This window comes from Nestor notabilis, unplaced genomic scaffold, assembly GCF_000696875.1.
Source record: "Nestor notabilis isolate BGI_N333 unplaced genomic scaffold, ASM69687v1 scaffold13182, whole genome shotgun sequence".
Lineage (NCBI taxonomy): Eukaryota > Metazoa > Chordata > Aves > Psittaciformes > Psittacidae > Nestor > Nestor notabilis.
The window spans coordinates 95,142-110,606 of NW_009917984.1; the positions used below are offsets into that span (position 1 = coordinate 95,142).

Sequence of the window (15,465 nt, forward strand, 5' to 3'; positions counted from 1 at the left end):
GGTTGGTGGGGTGGGGGGTGGGGGGGGGGGCAGATTTTGAATCTCAAATTATTGGTATAAAACTAAAAACAGTTTTGTACTTTAATTAAGGAGCTGTTCAGGATGGGGCTCATTTCAGCTATCTTAATTCCTGAATGTCTACTGCATTATTTAGTGCTTCCAGTCCCTTCTGGTTTGTTTCTGGACTATTTCAATGTACTGAAAAAAACTAAAAATTTTGAGGGCACAAAACTAAGAGCAGAGGAAGTCCTCAATCTAATATGTACATAACATGCTTGCTGCCTAACATTGAAATACAGTCTTATTATCAAATACAAGGGGTTAAATTTAAACTCCATGACCGCCTCCCGGCTTGCTCGGTTGTCATTAAGTGTGGGGAGGGAATAGGAAACACTTCACACATCTTGTTTTCCGCTTCTAATATATTTTTGAGTTTTCTAGTACATGCTTTGCTTGGATGTGTAATCACTCTGGAATGGCTACTATACCCTTGCTACACTGCATAATACTTTCCCTTCCTCCTTCTGTAGGATTCCTCATGAAAATAGGCACTTTGTATTTTTGGCCCTAAGGACAGAACATAATGTACTGTCTCTAGGAAAAAAAAAAAAAAAAAAAAAAAAATCATTAAAACATTTTCCACTACTTTAAAAAAACCCCAACACATGAAGTACTACTGTATTTGTTTTACACACATGACCTCATAGATAGACGTGTGCATCCACACACACACAAATGCATTCAATTTTCAATTTAGCTATTTATAGACCTCCATAATTTTTCCTGGCCCAAGTTTTAGTAAGCCTTCCCTGATGGGGTTCAGTTCACACGATCTTGCAGCCCTTCATTTTACTTTGAGTTCATATCCATGGAACACCCTTGCCCCATCCCCGCCTCCTCCTCGAATCCCATTTAATGTTTTGCCGATTAAATTGGACAGTTGCTTTACCAAACTCATCACAAAAACCATTGGGTTTATTTTTTCCCAATGAGCCGTATGTGTTTTGACAGTTTTTCTTGCGAACTCCTAGCACCAAAGCTCACGGATCCAGTTGCATCCAACCACAACCACCCTTTTTTTGCTGATGTAACATTTGATACACATCTAGAGGGTCTTGGTGGAGTGCCACATAAACGTCTTCCAGCCATGCTGTTGCTCCCTAAAGTAGGAGCAATAAAGGTTTTGGGAACATGTGAGAGTCATGGAGCCTTCCAGGCAAGCTGGCAGCAGTTGTAGAAGATGGGCATCCACACAATGCTGTTTGTTTGCTCCACTTTCAGTGAGATCAGCAACAAGACTGAAGTGCTCAGAGACCTCAAGGTGGGGAAAACCCTTTCGCACCCTGGAGTCAGTGTATTCTTCAGTTCCCTTGTATTTCAGCAAACTAGCTTGTCCCACAGTGAAGGATGCCTCCAGCTGATCTAGGACACTTGAGTCTGGTGATACTTCACCTCTTCCTACCCCCTTTCCTGCCGTCCAGGCTGGGAGGAAAGGCTGAACTGCACTGCAATCCAGCAAGCTCCTGCTGTGTGAATACCTACTGAGAGCAAAATGCCCATTTGTGGAGCTTCCAGCTAAGCTCTGCTTTCTTCTGGAAAGAAATCACCCCCCTGCTGCATCAAGGTGCAGTGCTGGAGCACACAGCATGCAAGAACAACAAGAGCGAAACAACTAATTGCCCCTCTCTCCACTTTACAGAGCTCAACTTATTTGGGCCAAAGGCACGCAGCCTGCATAAAGGACGGAGAGGTAGAGCTCAGAAAGTAAAAAGCTATTAAAGAGAAAACCCATGAGGCAGATAACAGCTTGCTGCCAGACTTTTCAAAATTTAAGTGTTGATTGTTCAGAATTTATGTCTAGATTTTTCTTAAGAATGCAATTTCCTGGCACATGGTACAAGTTGCTCTAGACCTGCATGTCAGCACAGCAGGCATCCTGTTGCAAAGGTTATTATGGAACTATTGAATGTTTTCATGCCAAATTTGTCCAAATTAAACCGAGGGGAATGGAAATACTTTCCCTGGATAGGTGGTAGTTGCATTAGGTGGATTTGTTTATAAGGAGAATAAAAGTTAAAGCTAAATATAAAAGCAGATATATCATAATATTGTCCGAGAACTTGAATAACATGTCATTCAGTCTGCGTGCTGTGGAAAGAACATGAAGGTCAAGTCTAAAATAAGATCAGTGACTGTTTGACAATAGAAACATGTAGGAGGTAGAACAGGAGAATTTTCCACATTTTTTTAAAAGACTTTCTTTTCTTCTCTTTTTTTTTTTTTCAAAAAAATATTCTTGCCTCCCTTGCAATGTGTCTGGTGCAAAACCCTGTTAACTTCATGCAAAACATACTGCTGAATTCAGCATGTTTCCGATCATCCCCCTGGCAAACCTGCATTAGTCATTTGTGCCAACTGTTTACTTTTTGCTTTATGCTCAGTTGGGAAAATGAAAGAAGGCTGCTCTGTTGCATTTTTGGTTTTAGAGAGTTTCACTTTCTGCTTCAACCCTCTCATCCTGCTTCCCTGGAAGTCAGAGAGTTCAGTGAGGCTCCTGTAACCTCTTACACGTAAGCACATCTGGGTTCGCAGCACTGGGAAGCTAGCAAATCCCCAGCAAGGTCAAAAAGAGGATAAAACCCCAAACCACTACTTGAAGTACCTTATAAAATCCAAAGCATTCCTTTTTCATTTTGTTCATCCACTAAAACCTAAGGTGAAGATACAATGTCAGGGACTTGCCACTTCCAAATGTGCAACCAAGGCGGGGATTCCAGCCCTTGCTCTGTGCAGGGCTAACACACCCCTCAGCAAGTCTTGTAGGAGAAACAGGGAACTCCCAATCCCAGCCCTGACAGGGTCATCCCATGTACTCTACTTTTACTTCAGTCAGTGATGTCGGAGGTACATTTCTCTTTCCTCCCCCATATTCACTTTTAAATAGAGTTACAGCCACTTCCCTGTAAAAGGTATTACATAAGGAGCCTTGCAAACGCCCTAATCCCCCTTCCCAACAACCCCACTGACAAAATGCCATGATTCCAAAGCAAAGGCAGAGACAGAAACTAGCCCAAGGCCAAGGTCTGAAGGCAGCTGCCCTACCTTTCCCCCTGAGCTGTAGCAGACAGCCCAAGCAGTTAATAGAGCTGATGTTAAAACATGCATTGCCAGCATGTCACTCTGCGGGAGGACTCCCAGGGTTTCCAGGAGGAAGGGTCTGGGACAGAAGAGGGAGATACAGAGATACAGCATCCCCTCCACAGCTGCCCCAGCCTCTCCTTGTCTTCTGGAGACTCCAAATCAAGGCTCAGGAGGATGAGGGTTGCCAGCTGCCCTTTGGCCACCCTTTTGCTACTGAGCATTCCCATATTTCAAGTGGGACCTCACGTCAAAATGAGCCATGTGGCACTTTCTTATTTCTCAAGTGCAAAGATGCCTCTTTGGAGCAGCAGAGGGCAGAGGGAGGGACGGAAGTGGTCTGCAAGGTCTCTGTCCAGGGGAGGATTTGTTTCCTCTGAGGGACATCTGATGAGGCTGCAGGAGAGGTAGAGCAAGAAGCCAGTGCCTTGTAGCCCACCAGCCTCGCTGGGGGGATCAGGAGAGCCCCCAGGAACAGCCCAGCTAAGAGCCTGCTGTGGGGTAGGGGGGCTGCAGGGACAGGCACTGCTCAGGTCTGTGCCTCACGGCCCCCTTCCGCCTGACCTCCAAACCCTGGGGCAGACACAGCCAAAATTAGTATCAAACTGAGGGCTGGCACGCGATGGCTTTGGCTCTAATGATCCCACTGGGAACGCAGTATTGTTCTGGCCCTATTAACAATAATTTGCATGTTGTCTAATGGCCCTGGGAGGAAAAAAGTAAAAATAAAAAGGGTGGCAGGCCCTGAGGGAGGAGAAGAGGAAATGGGAGTGCTGCCATTTTCTTTTCAAAACTGCCAAAATAAGAAGGCTGACTTTCTTACAGAGCCAGAGGTAAAACTAGTCATTGCAAAATTATTTAATATCTAACTTAATCATCCAGCCTTCATCACTTCAAGGAAGGATTTTGAGAACCTGGGCCATTTGGCCACGCCAAAGACGTCTTGTCAACCAGCCTGGTAGGGATGCTTGTTTTAGTCTCTCCCAAAGGACTGGTGACAGCAACCTTTCATGATGAGGACCTGCTCTCAACACCAGGGTCTGAACTACAGAGACAAGGGATGTCCACACACAGCTTTTCTCCATCATACTTGGAGTCTTACATATAAAGAGCAGTCAGTAACATCAATCTGTCACAATTCCAGTCATTTTTTCCCCTTCTTTTTGAGCGAGAAGTTTCTTTAGGGATCAAAGTGTCCTCAAAACCAAACAAGCTGGCTGTCCGTCCCTTCCAAGAGAACAGGTAGTTTATTTCAGCTGTCAGCGACTGCAAACCAAACAGCTCCTCTCTCACTGTCAGTTTTAGCTCTAGGCCAGTTATTAAAATTAAACAGTTTCATTTGTAAGAATGATGTATTTTTGTCTGCAGGGGGGGGAGAGAAAAGAGGCAGAGAGGGGAAAAAAAAGAGAGCAAGTTTTCTCAAACAAACCCTAAGCCCATTTACACAGCCTAACAGCGTGCCAGTGCTGCCTCTTCCTTCAGCCCACTAGACTGCCACAGAGGTCCCTGCTTGCAAGATGTACTACAATGCCCCAAGCATCCTTCTTGCCGGGTTGGGAAAATAAAATAAAATAAAATAATAAAATAAAATTAAAAAGGCAAAAAAATTCCAACTGCTTGCAAAATAAATACACTACTCTCCTGCGAAACAATCAGCTTCAACAGATATGAAAAAAGGTACAAAGAGATGCCTTGACAGGTTTTCCCTCCACTCGTGCCACCCAGGCTGCAGAGCACAGAGGGTAGCTGTCCCTCTCATGGTGTCACCCCTGGGGCTGAGGCATGGCTTTACTGGACAAACCTGAACAGCCTGTTGTCCCCCCAGGACCAACTACTAGAAAGCTGTTGTGGTCCTGGTGGGACACCACCACCCCTGGCCCATGCAGGCACTGTCAGAGGGATATTTGTAGCATCCTGGGTCACGTTCCCCTTACAGCAAGGACAGCTAGGGAAGCTGAGGAGCATCCTCAAGGCAAAACAAGGCAGACTCGCTCCAGTTTTCCACCACTGCAGAGATGTGCCCAATCATCTACTACAAGCAAGGCTTTGTACAGCACTTTATAGATCCCTTTTTGGGTCTGCCCACATGCTCACTGCTATATGAGGCTGGATAACACTGGTTTTAATGTCCATACTGGAAAAAAATAGCTACTGACTCTAACCGGGCCAGGATTTCACACATCAGTCCTGAGCCAAATACGTGAATTTTCTACTGCAGGAATTTTCTACTGCAGACAGCCGTGAGCTACTGCAGAAGCCTGAACAGACTCCAGCCCAGCTCATTTACTTGCAGCCTTGATTGCCACCTGACATTTTAGGTGACCAGTTTTATTTCTTCCCTTGCCAGTGCGCCCCGCTGCCACACTCCAGCCCTGCGAGGAGGAAAGCCTTTCCCCTGCCCAGGCTTCGTGGCAGCACTGCTGTTTATGGCAGATCTGGGCAACGGAGAAAGGAACAGGTCAAGCTGGAACCTGAAAATAACACAAGTGTTCAGCCTCCTTTTCGGTTATATTCGGGACCTTTTGCATCCAGCAGCAGACCGGGGATTAGATATTTAGACAGCATGATTTACTGTGATTTGCCAGATGATTTCAGGAGAGGGGCTCTGGATATGAACTAAAATTTGCAGACATCTGAAGCATGACGTAGAGTTTGCTTCTGTTATGAACAAGGGAATTTTTAGGCTTTTTAATGTTGTTTTCACTTGACCTGTGCGTACATTCTTGAGAAGTCCAACAGATTTTACTAATGCACAACACTGACCATCTTATTCTGCTAATGGAAATGCCAACTCATTTACTGCTGTATTCAAATTTGTCTTTGAATTAGTTTTCATTCTTCTTTCTCTAAAAAAAAAAAAGATTAGAAATAGGGTCCTCTACTGCATTTTATAACACATGGTTTGAACATGTGATGAATATTCTTAAGAAAGGAGTTCTTTCCTTTAGAGACAAAGCTGGCAATAGTTATTCCATCATGAAGACATGCTAGAGGATCATCCCGAACCACAGAGGAAGGCATTTCAGCAGCCTCCCATCCAAGGCCCTATCCTGACTTCCCAGTGACTCTTGCAAGTCTCTCCAGAGCACACAACAATAATTTCATCTCCTAAGCTTCAGTTCAGTAACATAGTTAAAAGTAACTTCAACCTCATGGTCAAGACCAAAGACTTGATTACCAATTACTTCTTCTAAAAACAAAAAACCAACAAAAAAACCCCCAAAACCCCAAAACCTTAAATTTGCATTTTCTGCCTGCATCTGAACACTTAATGAAGCTTGTGAATGGAATCAAAGAACACATGTGCATGAAGATACTTCTTACAGGTGCATGTAGTCCAGTTTATTGTTCCTTCGCCTGAAGTGCCACAGAGAGCTTTTACATATGGTGGGAATTGAAAAGGAAGGACAACTGTGCTGATACATAAAGGAAAACACTAACATTGTCAGTTGTCATTTCTCAGACTGTTAACCCTTTTCCTAAATAAAAACTAGAAATCAGCTCATGAAACCGATCTGTTTCTATCTCAAGCATTGCTTAACACATCTGAACAGTGGAGCTGAAAAAGTTTAAGCCTAATTTCCATTAACTTTTTCTTTCTTGCTCCTCTTTCCACTCAGATCTCACCCCAGGTAGTTTCACAATCTAACTCACTTCGCTCTTTCCCAGGCTAGCAAGCTCCCGCAACAACAAAATGTAATGCTACAGAATTGAAATCTATTCTAAGCCCCAAATTACAATGACGGACATTTTGTTCAATATTGGACCCTGTATGACTTCCTTTTCTTACTAAAAAACATCAGCCCAACTTACGCTAGCATGATGGGCAATGATACAACAACCTGGTATGCTGTCTAGCTAACAAGAATACCAATTTCAAATCTGGTTAACTGAAAAAGAGAGATATTAATGATTTGCCCCACATCCTATTATGTACTCAGTACTAGAACCAAGAAGAGGAAGTTAAGTTCTGACTCTCAGATGCTTTCTCAAACAACTGCGCGACAGCCTCTTTCAATCACTATGTGGGAAAAACAGGGCCTTTCCTTTTTGATTTTGGCCCATGTACATAAATTAATCACTGAAGTACCCCAAAACCCACTGAGTTGCCTTGTCAATCAACGAAATGGAATCATCCTTTTTATGCTACAGTAAAATAAAATAACAGTAAAATGATGTATGTGCTGAAGGATGCTGACTGTTTTTTTTAACTAACTAAATGTGGCAGTTCATAACAGATGTTCAAGCAGCACAAGAGTAAATTCAGTGATGTGGGTGCTCTTAGCAACACAACAAGCACATTTACAATTACCTTAACAAAACACATGCAGAAGCAAGAAGTTTTCCCTGGATGGATGAGACAGGCAGATCCATCCCAGTATCCCCAGCCACTGACCAGTACCAGGTGCTCTGGGGCAGAAGCAATGTAAAAGAGAATTGCATTCCTTGGAGAAAGGTCTACCCTCAGCACCTGGTGATCTCATTTCAGCAACTGATGTTAAATTTACCCCAAGATGTGTGTATGCTCTTTCAAGCAATTTTATTCAAAGAGAAGTATAGATGTTTTTCGTATCCTTATAAATATCTAAACCTTTTCTGAATGCAGCTTGGTACTTCCACTCACAGCTCCCAAAGGTTAATCATGCATTGCAGAAAAGGCTGTGTTTCTCTGTTAGTTGAAAACCTGTAGCTTTTCCATTTGATCTTATTTTTCTTGCTGCATATACAAAATAAACATAACTACAATTGTCCAATTAAGTGCCTCTTCCTGTTCCTACTGAAATCAATGGCAACACTTTCTAAAATCAGATTTGTTTTCTTATTCATTAACTGTAAAATCCAGAAACCTGAAAGGAACTTTCCAGAGAGGGGGATTTAGCAAAATCTATCAATATACAATAATTATGACAGCAAACTAGCATTAGGATAAAATAACAGAAAATAAATTCCAGACTTCTAGATGCATTTGGAAAAGTTATCCGGTTTCATAGTCTTTTAGGAGCCAAAAAATAAAGAAAAAAAAAAAAAAGAAAAAAAAAGCCATCAGATTGTTAATGAGACTGAATGCCAGAGTAAAATAAAAATCCCTCAAATCTGTCATCGGCATTTGTGTTTGCCAAGAAGGCCTGGATGTCATCCTGCTGGGGAAGAGAAGATTTATGGCACTACACACCTTCATCCATCCTATTATTATATACGAAATGGAAAATAAAACAGGCCGGTACTGCCCTCAGAAATAACCAGTATTTTGCTGCCACCGGGTAACAAGCGCTGTTATTATTATTACTAAACCAGCAGGAGAGCAGCCACGAGGTGCTCATAAATAAATTATTTTTAAAAACCCAACAAACCAAACAGGCTGGGCTCCACCCTCCCAAGGACATGAAGGAAAACAGGATAAGCCAGGGAGAGAGGTGGGAAGGGACAGACCCAGCACACATCACAGCTGATGGCTGGGCAGCAGCACCCAGGATCGCGTCCAACACCCAATGCCTGGTGCCATCAGTGGCGACGGGAAGGGATGGTCAGAGAGGCCTGCAGAAAGCTGGGTAGCACCAGCCCTCCGTGAAATAGAAGGACAAAACAAGCAAAGAACCAGGCACGTACCAAATACAAGCATATTTGGGAGGGGATTGGAGAGAGTGCCTGGCCATCGTGCCACGGGGTGAATGGCCATGTGCTCACCCCTGTCCAGCTGCAGCCTTCACTGTAACCCTAATCGCCAACAGGGATGGAAATGCAACAGCCAAAACATAGAAATTCACTTTGCCACAGAGGAGTTGTTATTTAATTGGCCCTTTCGTGCTGTTTTTTAGTTACAGCTGCTCAGCTGCCAAGGCTGCTGACCTGCTTCGGGGCTGCCCAGACCCCAGGCCAGGAGCCAGCACTCACAGCCTCGCTGGCAGCCCCAGGGTGCTAAAACACTGCAGGCTAGCCCAGTGAGGCGGCCGTGGAGTGAGAGGGGTGACAAGGACGCAGCACGATTGCTGGCAGCTCATGTTAGTGAGCAGAGCGGCATACAGAGAGCCACCGCTTCAGCCACCACCCCGGGCCTGACATCCGCTGGTGGCAGCGGTGGAACGCGAGGCTGGCTCGCCAGTGCACCAGGCACCAACCACCACAGGAGACCAAAACCACAGCAGAGGTCTTGGAGCAACACCTGAGCGCTGCTCCCATTTCTACATCCACCTCCCTCCACCATCCCTGGTCCAACCCACTGACGGACGACCCTCTTGCCAAGGACACCTGCATTGGGCACAAGGGCTTAATGTTTGCCGGCACTGCAGGACAAAGTTCCCGTGCTGCCTTAGGAAACTCTGTTAGCTGGCTGCTGAGGAAATGCTTCTGCTCCACATGCAATTTCACACATCACTGCATAGGTCTTGTGATTCTCCAGCTAGAGCCGTGCTTTGCCATCAGAGAAACACTTGTGCCTCAGCAGAAAAATTCAACTGGATTTTCTTCGTGGATTACTGACTCCAAATTTCAAGCTACATACTCAAAAATCTAAGCTACTTACTGCCCAGCAGAGCTAATGTAGCTGCTCGGCAGAGGCCTGTGTTAATGCAGGTACAGAACTAACTTCTTTCTCAATATTGAAAGTAAAGTAAAACTTTTTAATAGGATTGCTGTTTGAACTTTACTGTTCTTTGTAAGATCAAGGCAAATGACATCATCTCTATAACCGAGACCCCTGGTTCTGAAATTTTAAAGGTCACGGTCAATACTGTTGTTTGGGGTTTGGTTTTTTTTTTTTGCTGTTTTTTCAAGTAAAGAAAAAAAAAAGATGAGACTTCTGAGAAAATACGCAACTTAAAGTTGTTGCAAGTTACAGAGAAAGCTATTATAAATGAAAGGGACTAGAGAACCACAATCATTTTCTCTTTCTTCCCTAGCTCTTCTCCTCCTTGCTTCAGCACAGGTCCTCTACAGAATGAATTTTTCGTTCTTCAGCAACAGCAAGAAGAAAAATATTTTGATAATATTTTGAGAATTCGATTATAAACCCACAAAGCCACAAAAACTGGCAAAGGACCTAGAAGGTGTAACACTTGAAACTACCAATTCATTTATTTAACTGAGTGGATTTCAGATAGTTTCCTTTTACCAGTCAAACAGTGACTTGGGGTTAGCCCCACTGGGGATTGAGTCGTTACAATGCCACATGTCACCGGTAAAAAACTCAAAGCGCTTCTGCTCTAGCATGGGGCATCTGGCTCCAAGCAAGGCTCTATCCCATGCCAGACGAGCGAGAGGCTTTTGCTCAGGGCTTGTAATAGAAGCAACGTGCTGCGCAGGTGGGTGCCTGCCTGGCTGAGCTGCTGGGAGAGCAGTTCCGGAGCCTGAAAGGGATGCGATTTCGGTCAGTGCCCTGCACACAAGCACAGGAAGGCCCTGGCATTCACACTGATATCCATGAGCTCTAGTGCTGTCCTGGAGGCAGAAGCATTTGCCATCCCTAACCTTCACATGGGGGCTCTGGACCGTTGCGGGGCACACAGACTCTCCACACTTCCTTTCCAAGGCATGCTACTGAGTAAAGAGAATTAATGATTTACTAGGGGAAAAAAAAAACCAAAAACAAAAGAGGAAACACAGTGATTAGGGCAGTCTACCCGGGAGAAGGGAAACCTGGGGTTTAGTAGCTGGTCCAAGAAGCATTTACTCATTTGGCTGTAGACAGCCACCTGAGAAAACAGACAGTGGGAACTAGACACCCCGGTTCTTCCTCCACCAAATGAAATCTCACCCCTGCAGAAGGAGGAGGAGCCCTGCTGCCAAAGAGGAGGACACCTCGGCAACGCCAGCAGCCACCTGGCAGGTGACCTGCCAGAGATGAGGGTGTATACCCCCTTGCCAGGCTGAAGAAGGTCCTGTAGGCAAACCTCCTGTCACCTCAGGAAAGGCCTTGACCAAGGAGCCACCAGGAAAAGCTGGGGCTTCTTTCTCCCTCGCTGTGTTTGTGCGTGCGGATGGCACGTGAGTGATAGTGGCCAGGCCAGAGGATGCCTGACGGTTCCGGGGACATGGACGTTCTTGGGAATGGTGTCCCACACAGTGTACCAAGTGGCTCCCCTCTCTTAAGGCAGAAGCAGCTTTCAGCTGACTTGGATGAAAAGCAGTGAGAAGCCAGGGGCTTCTGCCACCATCCTGGTTAGGCAGGCTCTCAGAAGATGTAAGCACTTGTGTTCCACCTATGGTCCACTTCAGACATTTAAATCCTTCCCCATATCTAGCCATAACTCTCAAACACAACCACCACAATAAAAGAACAGAACTGGATGAAAACAGCACATTCCTGTTTCAGATGCAAATACTGTAATTTTAAATAATGTTTTCTTGGCTGAATTTTCAACACAGTGCTGCTTCTCTCACCTGGGCTTCTTTACGCTCTTTACATCAAAAATGTACTTGTCTATACATACATTATAGCGCCTGTGTCTCCTGTCTCTCATGCTCTTGCTTTTTCTTGAACAGCGCAGGGAGGAAGCCATATGTTGGACTAGAAGCATCCAGAGCTGAGCACAACTCCCACATATGTTAGGTTGCGTGTCCAAAGAGGGAAGCCATCACTGCAAGACCAACCCAGCTCTGGATGCATCGCTTCGATGTTCCCTATGTCAAAGTCAAAAGTCGCCAAGTGCGACAGCCCGCTGCCAAGCCTGTCCTTCTGCAGCTCAAACACTAGGCTCTAAAACATGAAATGAAGCCATTAAGTTGTCAGTCAGAAAGCATACATTACACGGAGTACCATGAAATTGCAGAGATGAGCTGGTTCTCCTCTTATTTCTTTTGTAACACAATTAAGATGTTATCAGGCTGAAGTTCAATATTGCGGTATCCTGGCCTACGTGAAAATCTTTGAAAGCTGTATTTATTTGCCACCAGAACCACAAGCTAATAATACAGCCTCAGTGCAGGCAGTCCCCATCTGTTGCTTTTTCTGAGTTTCTAAAAAACCCATGATGCTGTGTATTGTAAGGGTATTAATAGTCCCCAGACACCATTAACAACGATGTCTAGTGCCTAAAATTTATACTCCACCAGCTATATCCCCTTCCAGCCTGCTCCTGGATATGCTTCTTTCCTTCTTCGTTTTCCTTGGAATTGGAATTTCCTTGGAAAGAAGTCACATCCTGGAAATACACTGCTAACTTACAGAACTGATTCAAACCAAACAGCTAAATAAGAAAGACACGGTGACCATACTTCAGACCTGAGTATAAGACACAGGCCCATACAACAGCCTCAAAGCACAGGCTGTCCAATTTACTCTATGTACAACACATGCTCGTGGCTAACTCCGATACTCTCTTCGCTACTACTACACGTAATAAACTTACCACTCCACAACATACCAGGGAGCCTCAACATAAAGGAGAAGACTACAATAGCTGGTGCTCCTGCTTGTTATGGCAGCCTGTGTGACAGGGAGATCTCACAGGAAGCAGTGCTGGGGTCCTACAAAGCCTCACCTCCTACACTCCAGTTATTTTGGAAGACCCACTTACGATGCTTTAGTAAGGTTCATACACGGGGAATGGCACAAGTGCCAAGCTGAAGATCGAGTGCATGTATTAAAGCATCCTTTTTTCCACTGACAGATCCCAAAAGCTAGGAAAAGAAAGAAAGAAAAATCTAAATTCACTACCCCAGTGCCATTCTTGATTTCCTCCATCTGAAGAGAGAATCCCAAAAGCTGTGTTTGCAGCTTCATGATAGTCTTTCCCTCTTTGTAACCAGCTAGAATTTTGCCTGTGTTTAATTGTCCCATGGCTCAAAGGTACCAGCCAGTTACCAGGCAGACAGGCAAAAGCCACCTTGGGGTAGTATTTTGCACATCTTCTTCCATGTGTACATTACAAATAACACGCGGCAGTAAATGGCATCACATGCATCCAAACTCCGGAGCTTTTGTTTATAGGAAACCTCAATAAGCAACTAAACAGCTATCGGTAAGAAGCATCTTTTCCTTTTAAAGGCAGTCAGTGTTTACAGTCCGAGTTTCTTGCATTTCTCACCATCAAGAAACAGCTCCAGCACTTGCCTTGTCTGGCCAATCACGCCTGGTAACACCTGTCTTTTCACATTCTCGGGTTTATTCATTATTTATGTTTCTCTTTACACAATACACCCGCAGGACAATACATCTCCAGCATGCTTACGGATTTGATCCAAAGCTCACTGGAGTCAACACAATGACTTCACTGGCTCTGGAGCGAACCGAGGGCCCCAGCTCCACAAACGGGCTTCCAGCCTGAGGAGGGACTTACGCACAAGTTAGGCATCCCAGCCCAGAAGTGCAATCGCAAAATCCCTAACCCTTTAGCTGCTCAGCTTTTAACCAGCCAAGGTCTCCAAAACCTGAAGTGTTTGCAGATTCTTTTTCCCCAATTACCTGTTTCATGAAAAAAAACCCCAACAAAACACTTACAAACCCTCTGTACTGATCCATGAAATAGGGGATCAGGAGATAGGTCTCCTTCTCCGGAGTGTGGTCCCAACCACTAAGCACTGGAGTAATTTTGTGTGTGTGTGTATATGCGTGTGTCTGTATATCTATGCATATTTGTATATACGTATTTGTATATATGTATATAAATACATGGACACACACACGCACGCACACACATTTTTTGCTCCCCCTTCTGGCCCCTTGAACCTTGATTTTTTTTCTCCTTGGTGGGAGCAGGGGAAAGCAGAACAGTCCTGCCTCCAACGTGACAAGCAGCCAGGGGTCTGCAGCACTCCTCATGGGGTGGTGTGCAATGGGGATGCCTGCTGAGAAAAGGGTCCCAAACCCTTAGTCCCTCCGTTATGGCAGCACATAGATGCCCCCTGCATCCCCAGACACATATAGCCATTAGTCAGGCACATTCAGCATCTTCGGTTTCTGATGGAGGTGGTCAATGCGGGCGGCATGTTACTTGGCCTGACAGTGCCTTCTCAACAGACTCAAGGCTAAAAATTGAATTGAGTAACGCATCACTAACACCTGGCTTTCAAACCATGTTAATTGGGAAACACATACATTCCTTTACACACGCCTGTTAAAGGTGTGCTGTGTAACTGAGTCAGCTCTCCGTATTTCATAGGGGACCGGACCTGGAGCTGCCGGTGTCCTACTTAGCAAGCCTCCATTTCTAAGTGACTTGTGCCAGCTCTCAGACTATATGTGAAGTTTCTTCCTCAGTATAACTTTTGCCATTTCTTCCTCCAATGCCTTAATATCATAAGCTTTACATGTACAACAGGTTTGGTCAGCTGGAAAGCAGCTGGGACCGCATTTTGTTACAGTGTATCAACTAATACAAGAAAAAGGAAAGAAATACCCTTCCAATTTCCATGTAGTTATTTATTTAGTAAAAAGAGAGAAAGAGAAAGGACAGTCTTTTGATTGATTGACTACCAGTGTAAAAGCTGTCCATTTTCCTCACGTGGAAATCCTCCCTTTCCGGATGATGCTGAAGCCAGCCCTGGCCAGAGCTGATCTCTACCCCAGAAACACAGTCACCCGTCGGATCACAGCAAATGCCCGTTTCCAGAACAATCCCACAGACACAGCTCCCAGCACCTTTGTTTCATCTCAAGACAAAGACAGATTTTTACACCAGACATATCCTACACCATGAAATCTCACTCCAGTCGCCACCGCAGCTGTAGACACCAGCTCCGATGGCCACCCGCCTGCCCGCAGCACTGGGATCCCGTGTTTGCTGCCCGGCGCGTCACCCGTGATGGGCAGGGATGCTGGCACAGGCACACACACACGTGGTCCCCACTGCTCCCATGCCTGGGACCTGACACGATGCGACTGCGCCCAACAGCTGGATGGGTGCCTCTGGTGAACCTTCCCACCCTGCTGCAGGACCCTGCCTTGGCCAGGCGAGGGTGGACAGAGGTAGGAGAGCGGAGCGTGATCAAGAGGGTGCCTCACTCATCCTTTTCGCTCTTGAGCTGCAGCTGCTTCCCCCACCCCAAACTGCTCCACCATAACCCCACAGCGAGGTGAAATCCAACAGCTGGCAAAAGGCCTATGCTGCTTTGGCACACACCAGTGCGGATGCCCTACAGGGAAACCTTTTGGTCACCTCAACATGAGTGCAACCCCCTGGGCACTGCCCACCCTGGAGCCCACCAGCCACAGACCAGAGCTGGGAGCAAGAACAAGCGATCGGGGGACGTACCCAGCCTCCGTTGTCCTGGATCCAGTTGTGCAGGTGCCGGTTCAGGTACTCGGTCATCCAGGCGGCGATGCTGTCTACAAGGGGAGACATCTCCCGGTTGACGCTCTCCACGCACATGACGCCACCGAACTCGAAGAAG

General features: G+C 45.5%; 1 protein-coding gene across 1 annotated transcript in view; it reads right to left on the bottom strand.

Moving 5' to 3' along the window:
* BCL2 (B-cell CLL/lymphoma 2) overlaps positions 1–15,465 on the bottom strand; it is a 90,651-nt gene that overhangs the window by 74,742 nt on the left and 444 nt on the right. The window contains exon 2 of the mRNA XM_010009499.1: positions 15,327–15,463. Coding sequence (XP_010007801.1) covers positions 15,327–15,463 — 137 coding nt within the window. The remainder of the gene's footprint in view (positions 1–15,326; positions 15,464–15,465) is intronic.